Source organism: Mesoplodon densirostris, chromosome 19 (genome assembly GCF_025265405.1).
Source record: "Mesoplodon densirostris isolate mMesDen1 chromosome 19, mMesDen1 primary haplotype, whole genome shotgun sequence".
NCBI lineage: Eukaryota > Metazoa > Chordata > Mammalia > Artiodactyla > Ziphiidae > Mesoplodon > Mesoplodon densirostris.
Genome location: NC_082679.1, coordinates 1,693,809 through 1,715,282, shown reverse-complemented (window position 1 = coordinate 1,715,282; position 21,474 = coordinate 1,693,809). Strand labels below are relative to the sequence as shown.

The 21,474-nt window shown below is 44.1% G+C and overlaps 1 protein-coding gene across 1 annotated transcript in view; it reads right to left on the bottom strand.

Annotated features, from left to right (window-relative positions):
- Nucleotides 1–5,395: 5,395 nt before the first annotated feature.
- Nucleotides 5,396–21,474, bottom strand: part of LOC132480957 (zinc finger protein 550-like) — a 34,629-nt gene continuing 18,550 nt past the window's right edge. The window contains exons 1-4 of the mRNA XM_060085584.1: nt 13,386–13,541; nt 10,445–10,483; nt 8,375–8,501; nt 5,396–7,087 (exon numbers count right to left, since the gene is read on the bottom strand). Coding sequence (XP_059941567.1) covers nt 5,757–7,087; nt 8,375–8,501; nt 10,445–10,483; nt 13,386–13,418 — 1,530 coding nt within the window. The 5' untranslated portion in view covers nt 13,419–13,541 and the 3' untranslated portion in view covers nt 5,396–5,756. Of the gene's footprint in view, nt 7,088–8,374; nt 8,502–10,444; nt 10,484–13,385 lie in introns of the transcript that reaches the window.

The window sequence follows — 21,474 nt, the reverse complement described above, 5'->3', positions numbered from 1 at the left end:
CCACAACTGCTGAAGCCCGCGTGCCTAGAGCCCACGCTCCGCAACGAGAAGCCACTGTAATGAGAAGCCTGCACACCGCAGCAAAGAATAGCCCCGCTCGCCGCAACTAGAGAAAGTCTGCGCGCAGCAACAAAGGCCGAACACAGCCAAAAATAAATAAAATAAATCAATTTAAAAAAAGAAAAAAGTATCTCCAGATTTCGGTAACTTGAAACTTTTGAGTTTTGCTAAGTTAAGTTAAATGATGGAAGTTTATTGAATATCTAGATCATTCCCAAATAAGACACTGGGAAATTAATTACGGAACATAGGCTTCCTCCTACAGGGAAATTAAATATATTTAAGACTATTAATAAATATGTTTGGCCAGGGACTTTCCTGGTGGTGCAATGGTAAAGAATCCGCCTGCCAATGCAGGGGACACAGGTTCGATCCCTGGTCTGGTAAGATCCCACATGCCATGGAGTAACTAAGCCTGTGTGCCACAACTACTGAAGCCCATGCATCCCAGGGCCTGCATGCCACAACTACCGAGCCCATGTGCTGCAACTACTGAAGCTCACGCGCCTAGAGCCCGTGCTCTGCAACGAGAAGCCACCGCAATGAGAAGCCCGCGTACCCCAGCGAAAAGTAGCCCCTACTTGCCACAAGTAGAGAAAGCCCACATGCAGCAATGAAGACCCAGCACAGCCAAAAATAAATTAAAATATATATATATATGTTTGGTGCCACAGGAGACATTTTCTATAAGAAAGCACTTTTTAAAAGAAATTATAAATAGTATTTATAAGTTTGCCAACTTACAGAATGCTAATGTAAAAGATAGTTCAGGGCCTCCCTGGTGGCGCAAGTGGTTGAGAGGTCCGCCTGCCGATGCAGGGGATGCGGGTTCGTGCCCCGGTCTGGGAGGATCCCATATGCCACGGAGCGGCTGGGCCCGTGAGCCATGGCCGCTGAGCCTGCGCGTCCGGAGCCTGCGCGTCCGGAGCCTGTGCTCCGCAACGGGGGAGGCCACAACAGTGAGAGGCCCGCATACCGCAAAAAAAAAAAAAAAAAAGATAGTTCAAAATTGCTTGCTTCTTAGTTTTCACTAGAAATTAAGGTTTTAAAGGTGAATATTTCTAATTAACATATGTAATGAAAACCACTAAAAATTAGTAAGGAAAACATCTTTGTATGCAAGAAAAAATAAGGTACAAGGAAAGGAAATACACTTAGTTAAGAGAAAGTAATTTTGACCTAAAGAGAGGTTAAAGAGAGAGAGAGATAAAGAGAAGGCATAGGACAAAATCTGAAGGTAAAAAAGGAAGTTATAGAAGGTTTGTGGAAAAGAAACCCTGGGGGAAGGGGGGAGGGGTTTGTGTGTGGTCAGGAGTTAGGATAGAATAAATTTAATTGAGTAAATGAATTTTAAGAGTAAGATGGTACTAAAACCTAAATTTGGTTTCGTCTCTGTTGAGGACAGTGTTTTCTTAGAATACTGTTCAGCTATTGGGACTTCCCTTGCAGTCCAGTGGTTAAGACTCTGCCTTCCAAAGCAGAGGGTGTGGGTTCAATCCCTGGTTGGGGAGTTAAGATCCTACATGCCTCATGGCCAAAAAACCAAAACATAAAAAAAAAGTAATATTGTAACAAATTCAATAAAGACAAATATATATATATTGATCAGCTATTGATAGCAGATTGTAAAGCTTCCTTATCTTTTAAGTAATCTATTATGACTTCCTGTATTTGCCTTTGAAATCTTTTATTGTCACTTTGGTAAAGTGAATAATTAAACATGTTTGACAGTGACTTATGATACTTCTTAGTCAACTGTTTTAAAAGCTTTTTGATATTTTTGACAAAATTCCCAAGGATCAAATTCTAATTCAGTTTCTTCTGACCTCTAGTGGGCCCCTGAAGAATCTCAGAGCCAGAGATATTAAGCTAATTAGGATTATTTGCTATGTGAAATTACATGGGAAGCATTGCCAAATAAGTGGTGATAAACCCTCCCAGGTTATAATGTATGGGTAAATGTCTTTGATATAAATATTCTAGATATTATATGAAATTTCTAAAATTTGACTATGTTCTGTTAGTCATTAAAGTAAAAAAAAATTCCACAAGTATAATGAAAATAGGTTACAGAATTAGAAAATTAAGCAGAATAAGAAAATTGACAAGGGAAATAACCAGGAATATTGAGAGAAACCACAAGGTGAAGTTAAATAACAAAAACATATGTCAACAGAATTTAGCATGGAAATTTGGAAGTTTGCATAAAACTGAGAGTCTGACAACCATAACATTGTTGAGGTCATGGGTCAACCCATTCATAATGACCTCCAGTGAGTCACGGACAATAATGATTGATAACTTCCCCTTATCATAGAGGTTCTGTGGAGGCACAGGAAGGGTCTAATTTTAAGTGCCCTGTTCTCACTGAGTGTAGGATGATTCAATTCTTCTAAGAGGGTGTCTGGTCCAATTTTTTTCTCTCTAAAAAAATTATAAATGGCGGACTTCCCTGGCGGCCCAGTGGTTAAGACTTTACTTTCCAATGCAGTGGGTGTGGGTTCGATCCCTGGTCAGGGAGCTAAGATCCCACATGCCTTGTGCCAAAAAAACCAAAACATAAAAACAGAAGCAATATTGTAACAAATTCAATAAAGACTTTAAAAATGGTCCACATCAAACCAAGAAAATCTTCTTAAAAAATTATGTCATTGTGATGAAATCACAATAAGGCAAAGAGGATATAGAGGTAGACGATAGACAGATAGATGACAGAAGAATGGATCCATTTTTATAGGTGAGGTATGGAAACCAAGGCCCTAGGAGGGTAGAGAGTGTCGGTTACTATGATAAAGTGGACATCCAAGTACTTGAGATGCAATGAACAGCCTTCCGCCAAGGATAAAAATTTAGAGACACATCATTGAAGTCTCCATGACACAACATGCCCCTCATCAGCAGATACCACAGAGACACTAGGCCTCTACTCAGAGTAGGAACTCATCTTCTTCATCTTATTACTCACAACCTACCTTATCTTGAAGCCTCTAGAGTGAACCCTGTTTATGGTCAGTGTGTTTAGTGAGAAGCCAGTGAGACAAGTTTCAAAACAACGTAACCGAGGAGAGAGGCGAAGTATCAGGCACTCCTGATGTACGTTGATGAGGGGCAACATGACTCTGGTTTCCTCAGCAAATGCCTTTCCTGATTTTATGGCTTTGTTCTTATCTGTCTATATCTATGTATCTATATCTATATAACCTTCCTAAGGCGGTTCCTTTTTTATTGTCCTGACCTCAGGAAGTGAAATTTATTTTAAGAATAGTTATTCTCGGGTTTCCTGACATAAATGTTTTCTAAGAATCAGATACCTGAAGAGATACTTACCAACTGCGTATATGCTCCCGTAACAAGGACTGCCGTGGCAGAAACTGAGAGTCTGCAATGGGGACAAGAAAGCCCGAGATAAATGTTTAGAACCCAACGATATCATCTGCTCTTGGAAGTGATTACCACATCACCTGTAAGTGCACTGACAGTGTCTGCAGAGAGGAGACAAACTCTGAAAAACATTTGGGATTGTGTAACTACCAAGAGCTATTAAAAGTGCTTAATGAGATAGATATCAGGATTTCCCTGGTGATCCAGGGGTGAAGACTCCACGTTTCCACTGCAAGGAGAGGGGGTTCGATCCCTGGTCAGGGAACTAATATCCCGCATGTCACACAGCCAAAGAAAAAGATAGATATGCATCAGAAGTGGCAGAAATTGATGGCGGAAAACTGGTTTTTGAAATAAACAATCAAAATCCCAATGGAATGTGAGGAAAAAACCCCTCTGAGATCTAATAAGAGAAGGAAGCCAATAAAATAACCATTGGGACTTTTTAGTTGATTTAAAGGCTTTTTGCAAAATATGATTTGTCCCGTAACTCAGAGCATTGAGGGTAGTGAAACTGAAGGAAAAGGCAGGGTGAGGAGAAAGGCAGGGTGAGGAGAGTTATAAAGTATACCCACAGTTGTGCAATTGAAAGTTAAATGAGCGTTGTCGTTTTGTTATGTATTTCAAGTCATCAATATGTACCATAGGTGTTTCAGACATGTTTCTAGGAATATGGAATATATCAGTGCACAACATGTAAATACATATTCCCCTACTGGAACTTAGTCTGTATTTGATAGAAATATACAATAAGCAGTTCATCTATGATATTAAGTTGCATCGTGTAATAGAAGGTGATGGGTTCTAAGGAAGTAAGAAGGTCAGCGAATGGGTGACGAAAAAATTAGGAGTTTACGATGGGTCCAGACACTAAACTGAGTGTCCGTATTTGGACTCATAGTAAAGATGAAAACTGTGGACATATTTTAGATGGTTTATTTCTTCCTTTCCAATTGCTACATATTCATTATTTTGTTCTTTGTTTTGTTTTGTATTGAATGAAATTGGAACTCCAGGATGATACTGAATAAGAGAACAAAGAGCAGCTGTCCTCCTTTTATTCTAGTGGGAATACTTTAATAATAGTATTTCTAATAGCTCTTTGTAGATGTTATTTATAAGATTAAGAAGGATAACTACTAGAGAATTCCATGGTGGCCTAGTGGTTAGGATTCTGGGCTTTCGCTGCCATGGCCCAGGTTCAATTCCTGGTCAGGGAACTGAGGTCCCACAGGTCGCCCAATTAAAAAAAAATCACTTCTGTCCTTAGTTTTATATCTCCCTAAGTGTAATAGGTATGAACAATTCATAAACTGAAGATTTTTTAAAATTCGCTTTCACAATATCATAAGATGTAGAAAATACCTGGAGATGTTTAAGTTACCTAGAGATGTTTAAGACCTACAAACAGAAAACTAAAAAAGACTGCTAACAAAAATTAAGCAAGATCTAAATAAAAGCAGATCTATCAGGTTTATAGATTGGGACACTCAGTATTTCTTTCTAAATTGAAGATTAAATGCAATCCCAGTCAAAATTCTCGTAGGATTTTTTTGTGATGCACAAGTTGAAAAGTGGATTCTAAGCTTCATATTGAGGAATTCCCTGGAGATCCAGTGGTTAGGACTCTGCGCTTCCACTGCAGGGGGCACAGGTTCAATCCCTCGTTAGGGAAGTAAGATCCTGCATGCCACAGCATGGCCAACCCCCCCCCCCACCAAATAAATAAAGTCTTTCTCTGGAAAAGTGACTAAAATGAGAAGAACAAGTCTGAAAGAATATTGGTAAATATTTCCATTAGAGGACCTTAATCAATAATCCATGAAGAAACATCAAAACTCAGTAATTAAGATGACAAAATTATATGAACAGAAATTTCAAAAAATATGACTGTCTGATTCACTTTGCTGTACACCTGAAACACAACATTGTAAATTAACTATACTCCAATAAAAATTTTTTTGAAAAAGAAATATGGTTGGAAATTAACACATGGAAAACCGCTCACATTGTGTCAATAGGGAAATGTTAGTTAAAATCACTAGATACACCTATGACATCACTGAAATTAGAAAGCCTGAACATACCAAGTGTTGGTAAAAATGTAAAAAACAGGAACTCATGTTCTGCTGCTTCTCGTGAGACTATAAAAAGGTACTACCATTTTAGAAAAGTTTGGCCACATGTAAGGTATACATTCATCTACTCTACTACATAGGAATTGTGCTGCTAGATATTAACTCAAGTGAAGGAAAGCATAAGTCCAGAAGGCATTGCTCCAGTGTGAACTTTGTTTTTTATGAGCTTGGAGCTGCCTACAAAGAACTACATTCATAAGGCTTTTCTCTAGTGTGGATTCTCTGATGGACAACAAGACTTCTTCTGTAGACAAAGACTTCCCCACATTCACTGCACATATAAGGCCTTTCTCCAGTGTGGATTCTCTGGTGGACAACAAGACTTGTTTTGTAAGTGAAGGGCTTCCCACATTCGCTGCATTTAAAAGGCTTTACTCCAGTGTGGACTTTTTGGTGCTGAACAAGTGTATACTTGCGCATGAAGGCTTTCTCACATTCATTACACTTATAGGGTCTTTCTCCAGTATGGATTCTCTGGTGCTCAGCAAGTTTAACTTTGCCGTTGAGAGCTTTCCCACATTCGCTGCACTCATAACACCTTCGTGCAGTGTGAACATTCTCATGTCTATTGAGGGCAAAACTGCTTGTAAAGAATTTCCCACATTTGTTACACCCATAAGCCTTCTCTAAAGTGTGAATTCTCTTATGTACAATAAGACTTCCTTTGTAGACATAGGCTTTCCCACATTCACTGCACATGTAAGGCCTTTCTCCAGTATGGATTCGCTGGTGATAAAGAAGCCTTTTTTTGAAGACAAAGGACTTTCCACATTTGCTACACCCATAAGGCCTTTCTCCACTGTGGATTCTTTGGTGCACAAGAAGGTTATTTTTGTACAGGAAGCACTTTCCACATTCACTGCACTTATGAGGATTTTCTCCAGTGTGGATTTTTTGGTGCTGAACAAGTGAATCCTTGCGAAGGAAGGCTTTCCCACATTCATTACACTCATACGGTCTTTTTCCAGTGTGGATTCTCTGGTGCTCAAGAAGTTTATATTTGTGGGCAAAGACTTTCCCACAATTACAGCACTCATAAGGCCTTTCCCCTGTGTGAACTTTCCGATGATGAATAAGACTGGAGCTGTGTCTAAAGAACTTCCCGCAGTCACTGCACTCATAAGGTTTTTCTCCAGTGTGAACTCTCAGGTGCTCTGTGAATTTAAACTTTTTACTGAAGGCTTTGCCACATTCACTGCACTTGTGATGCCCTTGCCCAGGGTGAGAGACCTCCCTGCTCTGCCTTCTTCTACGTGGATGTTCTCCATCGTGGGAGGGCTGGTGCTGGGGAAAGCCCATGCTGCCTAGGAAAGCCTTCTCAACCTCTCCGCACGTGAACATATTGTCAGACAAGTACAAAACATCTTTCTCCGCCAGGACACTCGTATCAGAAGTCAGAGGCTTCAGGATAGATGGCTCCAGCACTGGATTCCTGTCTTCCGTCACTTGTTCTACAGAAACACATTGTTCAGAAATGGCCTCCTCAGCTTCTCCTCCATGCCAACAACCTGAAAGGAAAACAAAAAAAAAATACTGATAAAGTGCACGGAGAATTTTGTGGGACAGCAGCCCATTATAGCTTTTTGTTTGACACATCAGAGAAGAAGTCTCATGGTGCAGGATTCAAACAAGGGAGGCAGACAGGTGGCAGAAGGGGCTACTGTGAGTACTAGACCTCTGATGGTCACAGAATAGGGAGAGATCTTATAAACAGCAAGAACACAGGACACCAGGATATGGCACTGTACTCGGAGTAGAGGCCTGAAACAACCCACTCCTCAGCCAACGATGTTCAGCAGGATTTTTTGGTGGTGACAAGTGTACTGGGTAGAATGTGTGTCCCACTCCAGGAAAAGGCATTCACACCATTCACACCTGACTACCAAGAGTTCAAGGAATACATAAGTACTTTCACCTCCCAAGATACATTAAGAAGAGACTATTAGACAACATTGCAGAATGAGAGGAAAAGGAGAAACGTGGATGACACTGAGTTAGAAAGAGCCAGGAGAAAGAACCCACAGTAGATATGTAAAAGGGGCAAAGTGTCAAAACGGGGAAGAACAATAGAATGAGGTACAGCCATGATGAGTTTAAGACTAAAACAGTCGTAAAGAAAGGACATTTCCCTGTAGGATTACATCATCAATGTATCACACCTTCCTACAGCTCCTACTCACCAGGCCCAGGATGCAATTAACACTCCACCTATGACTAGAGAGGGGCCTACCTTGCCAGGCACCCAGGGTTGCCTCCACCCCTCAGCTCAGGCTGGGTGATTATGAACCCTACCAGATCAAAGTCCTCAGAGGGAAACAGGGCCACTAGGAGCAAGACAGTGGCCCAGAGTGAACCAAACAATGACAGACTTCAGGAAAAAAATGTATCACTAGAAGAACCTTAAGGAGTCTTGCAAACATAATCTAGGGTTGACTACAAGTGGTGACCATCTAAGTGTCTATAATTTCTGACACAGGCAGTGCAAAAAAAAGGGTTAGAACGTGTGACACGGATCTTGCACACATATGAACAGTCAACACACCTAGCGGTGGCAAAGCTAAGTGGTATCAGTCGGGCAGGCTTCAAGCCTCTGAGACCAAAGCCTTCTGTGAAAGGCTTCAACATCTATAGTATAGGGCTGAACAACACACAGGGTGGGGGAACACAGCTCAAGTGCCAGGAAATCGGGGAAGTAAGCAGTGTCCAAGGTCCAGGCTCAGAAGGACGGAGTGAGCCATGCAAAAAGAAGGGCAGAGCCCTGTACGGGGCGATGGTGTGGGAACAGGGGTCCTTACCCAGGGAGGCTATAAGTGACAGGTTCTCCAGCATCACGTCACAGTACAGGAGTCTCTGAGCATCGTTAAGGAGACCCCACTCCTCCTCAGAGAAGGACACAGCCACATCCTCAAAGATCACATGGCCCTGTCATGAGGGGGACAAGTGAATTCACAGCAGCCTCTGCAACCAGGACCCCCAGGTCATGGTCGTCCACCCCAGTGACCCAGCTCAGAGGACACACCAGGTCCTGATGCCACAGGAACTTGCTAGCATTACGTCATTCAGTTAAAACAGAGAGGGAGACAGGCAGTCTCACAGACGCTCTGTGGTTGCCCCACAGACCCCCGGCCACCCTCCTCAGAGTCGACTCTCCTGAGATCACACAGATCACATCACATACAATGACACGTGTGCTCAGCCCCCTGGAGTAAAGCCTGGGGACAAGGGCCCTGAGTCCATGCTCACACTCCCTCCCTCTCCACTGCCCAGCCCTGCAGGGTCACAGCTCCCTCACGTGCCCGACCGTGACCCCCACGCCACCACCTCGGCCCCAGGCCTTCGGCACCTCACCGTGTTCCCCACGTGCCACCCAGCACGCAATGCTTCCCCAGGCCTCTGCGGGACCTGCTGCTACAGGCGGTCCCAGCACTGCTTTCCGTCCCCCCACCTGGCCCTGATCCCTGTTCCCATGTCAGCGCCCAGACATCGTGAGGGGTCAGATGCCCGGAGCCCTCGTCCTCCACAGTGTCCCACGTGCTGACCCCACACCACTCACCCCTTCCTCTCTCTGCTCCTCTCATTCCAAGCCCAGCCCCCCAGCCCCCAGCCCAGCCCAGGACCCTGTCCCAACTGCACTCATCTGCCCTCAGCTGGTCGGTCATCCAGTCTCACTCTCTTCAGGCTCCAACCACAGTCATCACAAGACTCTGAGCCTGTGTAGGGGAAACAATGCCCCAGGCCTTACCTCCCTGTCATCTGACCTCCATTCCTGCCTTGCTTCTGAATCCATACCTTATCCACCCCTTCGAATCCTGTGCCATGACCAGGACCTCCCCCGAGGCCATTCCCACCCCCCACACACTCATGGTCACTGCACTGCCTCGTCCATCTTAGTGATGACAGCCACCCCTGTCCCCGTGCCCAGGGAGGTGAGCCAGTCCACGGAGAACACCCTCCCCACCCTACAACTTTCATGGCACCCACACATGACCTGAGGGCCTGGAATCTGACCTGGTCCACATGCCATCCACCTGCTCAGGGGTATCTTCAATGCTGAACCCCACCTTCCCTGAACTCCAGGTGTGTGTTTCCAGTAGCCCACCTGACACCTCCTGTGAGACACCCCAGCAATATCTCAGACTCAGCCTGGGGACACGGAACTCTGGACAGTCCTTCTGTCCATTACTCCTACTTCTGACTTCCCATCTCAGACATGACGTTCCCACCGTCACCTAGAGGCAAACATCCTGGGGTCATGTCAGACTACTCTCTCTCATCCTGTACAGCAGGAAATCAGCTGTACCACAAACGAGATTCAGACTCACCTCCTCTCCTGCTACAGAGCCATTGCCAGGATCCAGTCACAGTCGACATTCACCAGGACTGTGCCTTGCACTGGGCCCCTGGCTCCACCCTCACCCCACCCCCCCACCGTCTTCCTCCTCTGGGCAGGCAGAGCAGCCTCTTCAGACCCAGTGTCAGATTACTTCCGCCCTCTGTGGCCAACGTGGCATGGACCCGCCCCCTCGGGAGAGGCCCAGCTCCTCAGGCTGCCATCCCAGGAATGACTCATGCCCCGAGTCTTTATCAGCCCAAGTCATGGGTCCTGCAGTTCCCTGAACACTCCCCTCTCAGTCTCATCTCCAGGCTGTGCCCAAGGACATGTCACCACTTGACCTTCTCCACTGGACACATGGGAACACCTCCGTACAACTGCTGGCTTTGATAAATGATCCTGTGCCTGAGATGATGCAAGGGCCCAGACCTAAGGACCCATAATCCCAGGACAACACTGTCTCCTATATCTGTGTGTCAGGACCAGGGGTAGGGATGACGTGTGGGTAGGTACTGGGGTTTCTTCCACTTACCTGTCCAGGGACCATAAATGCTGCTGCCACCATGGGAACCTGGGAAAAGAGGGAGGATCTGAGATAAAGGTGATCATGGTGTGGATGTAAAGGCTGAACTGTTTCCTCCCTTCCTTTTCCTGGAGATGAGTCATCTAAGGCTGACCTCTGACCTCGGATCCTCAGTCTTCAGAGCTATAACTTGACAACTCTATGGCCCTGAACAAAGAATCAACGTCCCTGAGACTCAGTGTCTTTATGTGTATAATGGCAATATTTATGGTGCCTATCTCATGATGTTAGTGTAGACATCAAATGCATTAGTGTATATCTGATGCTAAGACTGAGCTATTACAGAACACAGGATTAACGTTTCTGTAAATGTTTTTGAAAACTGGGTATTTCCTACATGTCTTTCAAGTCATTATATAAATGTGACTTTTAATCAATACCTTGAAGTTTCTGTGATTCCCTATCTGACACCAAATATATGATGTCTCTCCCACCACCAATGATCTGATTCTATGATACCAACTGGGTGACCGACATTTTAATCATATTCTGACACTACCTGAGGTTTGGGACAGAATTTAAAGGTTTAAGGACTCAGTCCCACAAGGCTGCCCTCTTTAAAGAGGCCAGTTCCAATGTCTGGTTCCCAGGCTAATGGTACTTCTGTTCTACTTGGCTACAAATTCAGGATTTCCCATGAACCTTTCCTAAGTTATGATAATTTGCTAAAAGGACCCACAAAAGTTAGGAAAACAGTTTTCTTATTTTTCTGGTTTATTATAATGGATACAACTTACAAAAAGCCCAATGGAAGAGATATCTAGGTCTGGGGGGGTGGGGCGCTAGAGGGCACCAGGGTGTTTCCAGGCCCTTTCAGTACATGCCACGCCCCCAGCACTTCCACAATTTCTGTGTGTTCACCAATCTGAAGGAATCTTGAATTTCATTCTTCAGCAGTTTTTATACCTAATGTCTAGTTTCCTTCTGATCCTTGGGAGGCCCCAGGGTTGGGAGGGTGGGGGGAAGTATAAACTTCTAATTGCTTGTTTTTTCTGGTGAAAAAACAGTCCCCTCCTGAGTCTACCTAGGGGCCCTGCTCTAAGTCACCTCATCGTAATAAACTCCTGTGTGGCAAAAGGCGTTAGTTGTGAAAAAAAGTCCTAACCTCCAAGAAATTCCAAGGGGTTCAGAGGTCTGTGTGAAGAGCCCAAGGCAAAAACTAAATTATATATATATATATATATATATATATATATATATATATATATATGTATGTATTAATTATTATTTTATACAGACATACTCAGCAGTTATTATTTGCTTACACAAGATTAACTTGTTAAATCTATATCTTTTTAACTTTGTAGTTTCCTGGGGGAGCTGAGGCACCTCTGCCTTTGACTGGGCCTGGGCTTCAATGACTGGTCAACATTGCCCACTTTTTGCTGGCTCAAAAACGAATGCACAGTCGGCTAAGTGTTCAGAGGAGTGAATCTACACAACCTCACACCTCCTTCTCCATCTCCATCCCAGGCAAGACTCCTAACTCCTTATACCCTTGCTTCCCCAGAAAGCTCTGGAACCACAGGACCCTCCCATCTTCAGGTAGCCTCAGAAAGTCTCACCTACTCTGCACTGCCCGCCAGCCCCAGGTCTCTCTTCTTTCAACTCAGGTCCCCTTTCCCAGAAAAGTGACCAAACTTTCCTTCTTAAATTTGAGATTCAGAATTGGCCGGAGTCCAGGACTTAGTCTGTAACCACATGGACATCAGTGAGCCACAGACCTCCTTCAATTCCAGACTACAGATTCCACCGGCCCCTATGTTACCTCAACTTTGGAATCTCAGAAGCAGCATGTCCCGAATCCAACTTTATTCTCTCCCTGAAACTGACTTCTCACATCAGTTGCTGGTCTCAAGTCTTCCAGATGCTCAGCCAAAAGAAAATGCTTATTGTCCTTTACTCTGTCCTTAGGTCAGAGCCACATTCACGGCACCAGGAAATCCTGCCAATTATCTTTAAGAATTATTGAGAATCTCATTACTTATATTCTTTCATAAAAAAATTAGTAAACAGAAACCTCAATGAGAGTTGGCACACCAGAAGGGGTCAGCCCTCACTGACCTGAAACAATAACGGAATCCAAAAGGATGAAGACTCCTTCTTTCCTAGAAAGGACTCAGCCAATGAAAAGCCATGGACTCTTTAAAAAAAAAAAAAAAAAACAAACAACAACCCCATGGACTCTTTGGTGGCTACAGCCCTTCTAACTTCCTTCTTTAATCTCCATAAAAGTGATAGCTCACCATGGCTGCACACCCCAATTGCAATTCCCTAATGATGGTGGGTGGGGAGGATGCGGGGGGAGGACAGGGGCGGAGGTGGGAAAACATCTTTGCAAAAGAAATAGCGGGCAGTCTATTTGTTTCAGGTCAGCAACTTCCATAGGCACCACTCTGGTCCAGAAGCCACCTTACTCTCTGGAGTGGAATGCACTGGGCTCTCCCAGGTCTCCCTGCCTCCACCCTCAGAAGCCAGTCTGTTCCAGTCTGTTCTCCCCTGAGCAGCCTTTGGAATACTTTAAAACTCTAACTCAGACCGTGTTCCTAATTTATTCACAAGCCTCCACAGCTCCCAGAATGCTGACAGTTGACCCAGACTGTTGACTCCTCCCTAAATTCTCTGTTCCCTGCAGAAATGACTGGAACCCCAGGTTTCCCGAATGCTCCCGGCTCTTGAGCACCTCCAACGCTTTGCACGGGCCAAGGCCACAGCCTTTAACACGCTCCACAATGCGTCACACAGCCTGTCAGAAATGGGACCACCACACACGCACTCCTAAAGTTCTGGAAGCAGGGGACTGAACCCCAGTGCCCTGAGCAGGAGACCCTCCCTGGGGGCTTGAGGATTTGGGTCAGGATGGGGGGGGCGGGGAGGGCGGAACAGTTACCTGGGCCAGGTCCTGCACCGCGTTGGTTGACATAGGACCCTGTGGGCGCGGTGGTGCCAGGAGACGCGCAGGATAATGGCGGAGACCTAGGCCGAAAATACCGGAAGCGGGTTCCGCAACCCGCTCACTCCTCGGCAGTGTGGACGGCGCCCCTCGGGCTCTTTCCACTTTCTCTAAGCTCGGCTCCACCGAGTGATCCTGAGCCTCGGATCCTGCAGACGGTAGCAAAAGCAGGTAAACGACCGCCTTCAGGAAAGCGCCGGAAGTCCCGCCCACTCCTAGTTCACAATACCGGAAGAGCCCTGTTCTGGGCCTTCACTGGTGTGGAGAACAAGGCCGGTCCGCACACAGTCTCCTGGGTAATGTAGTTCCCCTCGGTCCACCGAGTCGGGGGTGGAGGAGACCCTCCCCCAAACTCCGGGGCACTAATGGGCCAAGTCCGTGCGGGAAGAACAACACATCAGAGCAGACCCATCAAACCTTGTATGTATAATCTTTTTAAAATTCTGATTTAGCTCTCATTTCTCAACATAAAAGTTGATACAAGATTAGAAAAAAAGCATTCCAGTTGTGTAAAGACTGAGAGTAGCCAGAGTCCTTATTTGTTGTTTTTGTTTTTTATGAAAACCTTGGAAGTATTTTCAAATAAGAAAAACCAAGTTAATAAGATTTTGGAATAAAAAAGGGAATATGTGCAATAAAGTATGTTGATCATTGGCTAAAAAAAATACATGAAATTAGAAAACATAACTGTATAATGGATACTGTCAACCTAAATTAACCTGAGAGGCAATAATCAAGCACAACGCGTTATCTTGGGATCAAAGAATTGCAATTCGGGGCACACATTTAAGTAGCAACAAAAAAGATGTAGGGCTAGGCCATCAGTCCCCAACACTTTTGGCACTGGGGACCGGTTTCGTGGAAGACAATTTTTCACGGGGGTGGGGGGTTTGGGGATGGGTGGGGGTGGGGTGCGGGGGTGGGCTAGAGAATAAAGGTAAGGAGCTTTTAAAGACAAAGAGAGGTTTGCATTACAAAGGATTTTAATTGGAGTTGGAGGCAGAAGCTAGTCTCCGCCGAACAGGACTGAGTGCTAAGGCTATCACTACAGGGAAGTAATAGTCCATTAGTGTGACAAGTTGCAGGTGTTTTTGCAGAATCCTTGGAATATTTGCAGGTTGGCCCAGATCAAAAGTTCATGGTTTCACAAGATGGGGAAGTGCAGGAGGTCCACTAATTAATAGCCTCCCAGCTCCATGTTAAAAAAAAAAAAATCCCTTGATAGGGGACTTCCCTGGTGGTGCAGTGGTTAAGAATCCACCTGCCAATGCAGGGGACGCGGGTTCGAGCCCTGGTCCCACATGCCGCTGAGCAACTAAGCCCAAGACACAATTACTGAGCCTGCGCTCTAGAGCCCGCGAGCCACAACTACTGAAGCCCGTGCACCTAGAGCCCGTGCTCCACAACAAGAGAAGCCACCACAATGAGAAGCCCGCGCATCACAACGAAGAGTAGCCCCCGCTCGCCGCAACTAGAGAAAGCCCGCGCGCAGCAACGAAGACCCAATGCAGCCATAAATAAATAAATAAATATATAATTTTAAAAAAATCCCTTAACAGAACTGACTCCTTTATATTTCACATTTCACAACATTATTAATTTGGCATGCCTTGCAGGACTTCTCAAAGCAAATATAAAAATTATCATAACATATACACAAACTATATGATAATAGCAGACTTGTTTAAAAGAATAAAAATTGAAATGACAAGAAAACACTTAGGAAGATATTGAGACATCTATAAATTATTAAAGATTTAATATATAAATAATAAATAAATTCGATAAGTACTACAAATGAAAGATTTAAAACCTGAGGATGCAAAATTCTTCTATGCCACTTCAGATCAGAATTATGAAAGCAAACAACATTTTTAACAAAATAGTTTTATTTTCCATTAGGAAAATGAAAATGAAACCAATCAGACTGATGAGCCTAAGGAAGTCTGACATTACCAAATGTTGGTAAAACTAAAGAAATTAGTAAATATCACAAACTGCCATTGGGTATCTATTAAAATTACTTTGCAGAAGTGTTTAGCGTTATGCAGTTACTTTAAACCTCTGCCCCTTTGTGCAAAAAATACTTTCTATTGATACATGCACTATGTAAACCAGTGTATCAATAAGAAAACATGCCAGATATCTCTAAGTAGCACTGCTATACCTGCCAAAAGCATGAAAAAAAAAAAAGAAGCAAAGAAAGATTTCAAGATTTGAATGTAAAATTTAATTTAAAAAAATTCAATGCCACGGAGCAACTAAGCCCATGCACCACAACTACTGAGCCTGCACTCTAGAGCCCGGGAGCCACAACTACTGAGCCCATGTGTCGCAACTACTGAAGCCCCCACGCCTAGAGCCCGTGCTCCACAACAAGAGAAGCCACCGCAATGAGAAGCCTGAGCACCATAACGAAGAGTAGCTTCTGCTTGCCGCAAATAGAGAAAAGCCCACTTGCAGTAATGAAGACCCAAAGCAGCCAAAAATAAATAAATTTTAAAAATTCAGACTATGCAAACCTATACAATTATGAAAAAAAAACTTAATACATGTGTTAAAAGAAAATTTCACAGACTTTAATTTTGGGATATAATTTGCTTTTATGTAGTGACTCATGAACTGGAAAGCATCCAGTCTAGAAAATAGAGAGGAGCTCTGAAGAGCTATTCAGAAGGCACAGATTACATAGACAAAAATACTTGAGAACAAGGAATTCATACTAGGCAATAGCTGATTGGTCATAGCAAGGTTAATTTTCTTTATGTGGGGCACAGGGAAGTTTTGGAACAAGGTTGTGAAAAACTAAAGCTCATCAGGCATATTCTGATTGGCTGGCCTTAGGCTTCCCCTCCTGAAAGAGCCAGATATCTGCAAGAAATAGAAATTGAAGTAAGTTTCAGCATTCAGATTTGGGTCTTAGCATGAGCCACTCTGTCTTGGGACTAGTTTAGCTATTTTAACACATGATGGGGAGGAAAAAAAGTAAAATCACAAACGTTATATTGTTTTTTGGTTTTTATGAATAAAGCTGCTGTTACTGTGAATATTTCCACCTAAGTATTCCTGAGTCATAAGATTTAATTTTTCTTAAGGGTATACCTACAATTGAGATTACCGTGTTGTATGATATGTGTATGTATAGCATTACAAGACAGTACAACAGTATTTTCTAAAGTTATTTATCAATTTGTATTCCCTCAAGAAATATATGAGTTGTAGCTGTTTCATCTCTTCATTAACTTGAAATTGTCAGTGCTTGAATTTTAGTCATTCCAATGAGTGTGTAGTAGTCCCTCACCGTGGCTTTAAAATGTGTTTACAATGCTGAGTAATAAGGAGTAGCATATTTTCATTTTCTTATTTACCATTTATACTTCTTTGGTGACACATGCCTTCAGAAGTTTTGCGAATATTTTGAATTGTGTTATTTTTCATTATTGTTATAAGGACCATTTACATATTGAGAATCACAGTCATTTTTCAGAGATAGTTCTTACAAATATCTTTCTCTAGGTTGTGACTTGAGCTTTTACTTTCTTTTTTTTTTTTTTTTTTTTTTTTTTCTTTTTGCGGTATGTGGGCCTCTCACTGTTGTGGCCTCTCCCGTTGCGGAGCACAGGCTCCGGATGCGCAGGCCCAGCGGCCATGGCTCACGGGCCCAGCCGCTCCGCGGCATATGGGATCCTCCCAGACCGGGGCACGAACCCGTATCCCCTGCATCGGCAGGCGGACTCTTAACCACTGCGCCACCAGGGAGGCCCGAGCTTTTACTTTCTTAACTCTCTCTTGAAAAGCAAAGTTTTAATTTTGATTAAGCTTCAATTAATTTATTTTCTTTGGTTGATGACCTTTGTGTTTTTCTTTATTTTTATTTATTTTTATAAATTAATTTATTTTTGGCTGCACTGGGTCTTTGTTGCTTTGCGCGGGCTATTTCTAGCTGTGGAGATGGGGGCTACTCTTCCTTGCGGCGCGTGGGCTTCTCATTGCGGTGGCTTCTCTTGCTGCGGAGCACGGGCTGGAGGCGCGAGGGCTGAGTAGTTGTGGCTCCCGGGCTCTAGAGTGCAGGCTCAGTAGTTGTGGCACACAGGCTTAGTTGCTAGGCGGCATGTAGGATCTTCCCAGGGATCGAACCTGTGTCCCCTGCATTGGCAGGTGGATTTTTAACCACTGTGCCACCAGGGAAGTCCTACCTTTTTGTTTTTAAATAATCCTTACCCTTAACCAAAAACAAAGGCATTTTTCCTAAGTCATCTTTTCTACTGCATTTTTTTTCTCTGACATAAAGAACTGTGTGGGGGGACTTAAATAAATATATAAATATGAAAATAAATAAATAAATATGAAGAAAATAAAATGTTGATTGCTCAGACTGATGTACATGGATTACCTTTATCAAGATCTTTCTTTTGTAGACTTCCAAGAACAAATGTAGGATATTTGTAAAAACTATTTTAACATCGTCTACTTATCCTTGTATGTTACTATTCAATTGGATTTGTTTGTATGTTTGTTGTGGCCGCACCGCGTGGCTTGGGGATCTTAGCTCCCTGACCAGGGATCGAACCGGGCCCCGGCAGTGGACGCACGGTCAATTGGATTTTTTTTTCTTTCTGCCAACATGTATTATATTTCTGATTGTTTGCCTGGATTATAATTACCCTCTTCACATGCCATGATGGACTCACCGAGAAGATGAACGTTTTCCCTTTTTTCTGCCTTAAAGTTTTCAAAAGGAAGTCTCCATTCGTGCTTGGTTATTGATACTCCCCTGACTGTGAATAATTTCCCTCTTTTATGAGAGAACAATTTTATACTCACAGGCTTCAGAAGGCAGCATGAGTTCCCTGGGACTTGATTTCATTATTTCAATTTCATTGTGTTTTGAGGGCAAGTCTTCATTTGTAGCCAATCAAACTGGTTTTCCAATTTACCAGAGTAATGCATGTTTCCCTCCTGGAATAAATCTACTTAAGTTAAATAAAAAGTACATCCATTTAAACTGAAAGCACTGGTATCAATGGCCGTCACTAATGTCCACTGACACTGAGCACATGTCAGGCCTGTTCCAGGCACTGTTGATTACCACACGTTTAATTCTGACACCCCTGTGCTCTCCAAGTCAGGAAAATACAGCTAATGCATTAAGTCTCTCATTAAGCTCAACTTACATTAGAAGATGCCCCTCCAGTGTGAGATGCTATCCTCTGCCTTCTTTCCCGGTAAAAGTCATTTTTAGAAATGTGGGTGTGAAATGTCCGTTTTTACCAAATCTGTGTGAGCTTTCTAGTTAAAAAAATTTTTTAGTGGTTCATGAACTGCTAACATCTGGGAATCACCAAATCATCCCCCCCATAGGTTCCCTCTGTTATCCCATTAAATTCTCCCGATCCCACTGCCCCCTCACCTCCACTTTCCCCTTCCTGCTGCATGTCCTTTCCTCCTTTGTGTAGCACCCAAGAGTCCAGTTCTGGAGGCCGACTGATGCGTCAAATTCCAGCTTCACTGCTTACGCGCTGTGTGACCCTGTGCTAGTCAATGAGCTGTTTGTGTGTCAGTTTCCTCCTTGGTAAAATAGGATAATGTTGTAGCTACTGCTCAGGGCCGTAGGAGGGTCTATTGGTTAATGTAGGAAAAGTGCATAGGGCAGCACCTGGTGCTCCCTAATGAATGGGTCTGTTGATGGTTACAATCCCAGCTGCCATCATCAACATCGTCATCACCATCCCCATCATCATCATGGTCACCATCGTGCCAGACCTTGGCCCATTCTGGAGCCATGTGGCATAGCTTTGTGGTTATACAGCACAAACACCATGTACAGCCAAACTGGGTCTCCAGCTTGGTTCAGATGCTCATCAGTTCCCTGCCTTTCAGCAAGTACATTGATCTCCCTGAGCCTCGATTTCCTTTTATGGAAAATGAGGCCTGTCAAGCACCTGCTTCATGGGGAGGCTGTGAGGAAAACCCAAAATAGAATCCTTTAGTGCAAGGCCCACAGGAAGAGATGCCTAACGCTGTAAGATGAAGGTGCAAACCATGTTCCTGAATAAGGAGACCAAAGTATGTGCACACAAGGACAGCCATGAGCTGACTGGATGGTATGCATAATTTTGGTATGCCTGGGTAATTAATTAAAAAGCCCATGAAAAGTATCAATAAAAACCTTAATTAAAACTGATAAATCTATTTAACATTTCCAATAAAATACTTCTATTTCATAAAACTAGTACAGGCTAAATTTTTTTTTTTTTTCCACTCTGCAGAACTTGTGGGATCTTAGTTCCCTGACCAGGGATTGAACCCAGACCCTTGGCAGTGAGAGCACCCAGTCCTAACCACTGGACTGCCAGGGAATTCCCCAGTACGGGTTAAATTTAGATACCAATGAAAGAAAAGGCAAAACAACTACATTGAAAAAAATCAGAAAGTGAATGACTCTCAGAGACTCACGGAATCAGGCAAGTGGGCATTTTTCGGCATCACAGAATTGTTCTATACCTAGATTGGGAAGTTTTTTCATGGATAAATGCATTTATCAGTCATCACATTGTACAGCTGATGTTCGTGTATTCCCCTGAAATAAACTTTACATTGAAAAAGTTTAAAACACTTCCTGGGGCTTCCCTGGTGGCGCGGTGGTTGAGAGTCTGCCTGCCGATGCAGGGGACACGGGATCGTGCCCCGGTCCGGGAAGATCCCACATGCCGCGGAGCGGCTGGGCCCGTGAGCCGTGGCCACTGGGCCTGCACGTCCGGAGCCTGTGCTCTGCGGCGGGGGAGGCCACAGCGGTGAGAGGCCCGCGTACCGCAAAAAAACAAAAAACAAAACAAAAAAAAAACACTTTCTGAACTTTAGTTAATGACTTGGATCTTGCCATGGCATGGGTAGTGTTTGTGAACCTAAATGCAGTGTAGTCAAAGAAGGCCCGGAAGCAACGGTTCACCTATGTCCTTGAGCACATCCAAGACCCAGTTCTTGATTTCTCAATACCTTTCTCTACCAAAAAGAAAATCTCCTTAGAGAAAAGACTGATTCCTGGCAGAGAAAGGAAATTTGCAGGATGAAACTGTAATATCTTTTGCATCAGAGCTAAGTGCACAAAATGTGATGGTGACATGAAAATGGGACAAACCAGCATAAAGGAACTCCCATGGACTCAAATCTGGGAAATTTTGAGATTCAAAACAAATGACGGGCTTCCCTGGTGGCGCAGTGGTTAAGGATCCGCCTGCCAATGCAGGGGACACAGGTTTGAGCCCTGGTCTGGGAAGATCCCACACGCCGCGGAGCAGCTAAGCCTGTGTGCCACAACTACTGAGCCTGCGCTCTAGAGGCCACGAGCCACAACTACTGAGCCCATGTGCCACAATTAGAGAAAATCCACGTGCAGCAACGAAGACCCAACGCAGCCAAAAAAAAAAAAAAAAAAAAAGGCCCTGAAGGGACTTCCCTGGTGGTCCAGTGGCTAAGAATCTGACTTCCAATACAAGGGATGCAGGTTTGATCCCTGGTGGGGGAACTAAGAGCCCACACGCAGCGGGACAACTAAGCCCGCACACCACAATGAACACCCAGCGCAGCCAAAAAAACAAAAAAACAAACAAACAAAGGGCTCTGAAGAAGGCCCCGAGTGAAGAAAATGATAATTTTATATTTTTCTGTACGGCACATTTTTTTTTAAATTTCTTTTTGGCTGCATTGGGTCTTCATTGCTGCATGTGGGCTTTCTCTAGTTGTGGCGAGCGGGGGCTACTCTTTGTTGCGGTGTGTGGGCTTCTCATTGCGGTGGTTTCTCTTGTTGCTGAGCACAGGCTCTAGGCACACGGGCTCAGTAGTTGTGGCCTGTGGGCTCAGTAGTTGTGGCCCGCGGGCTCAGTAGTTATGGCTCTCGGGCTCTACAGCACAGGCTCAGTAGCTGTGGTGCATGGGCTTAGTCACTCTGCAGCGTGAGGGATCCTCCTGGACCAGGGCTTGAACCCGTGTATCCTGCATTGGCAGGCGGATTCTTAACCACTGCACC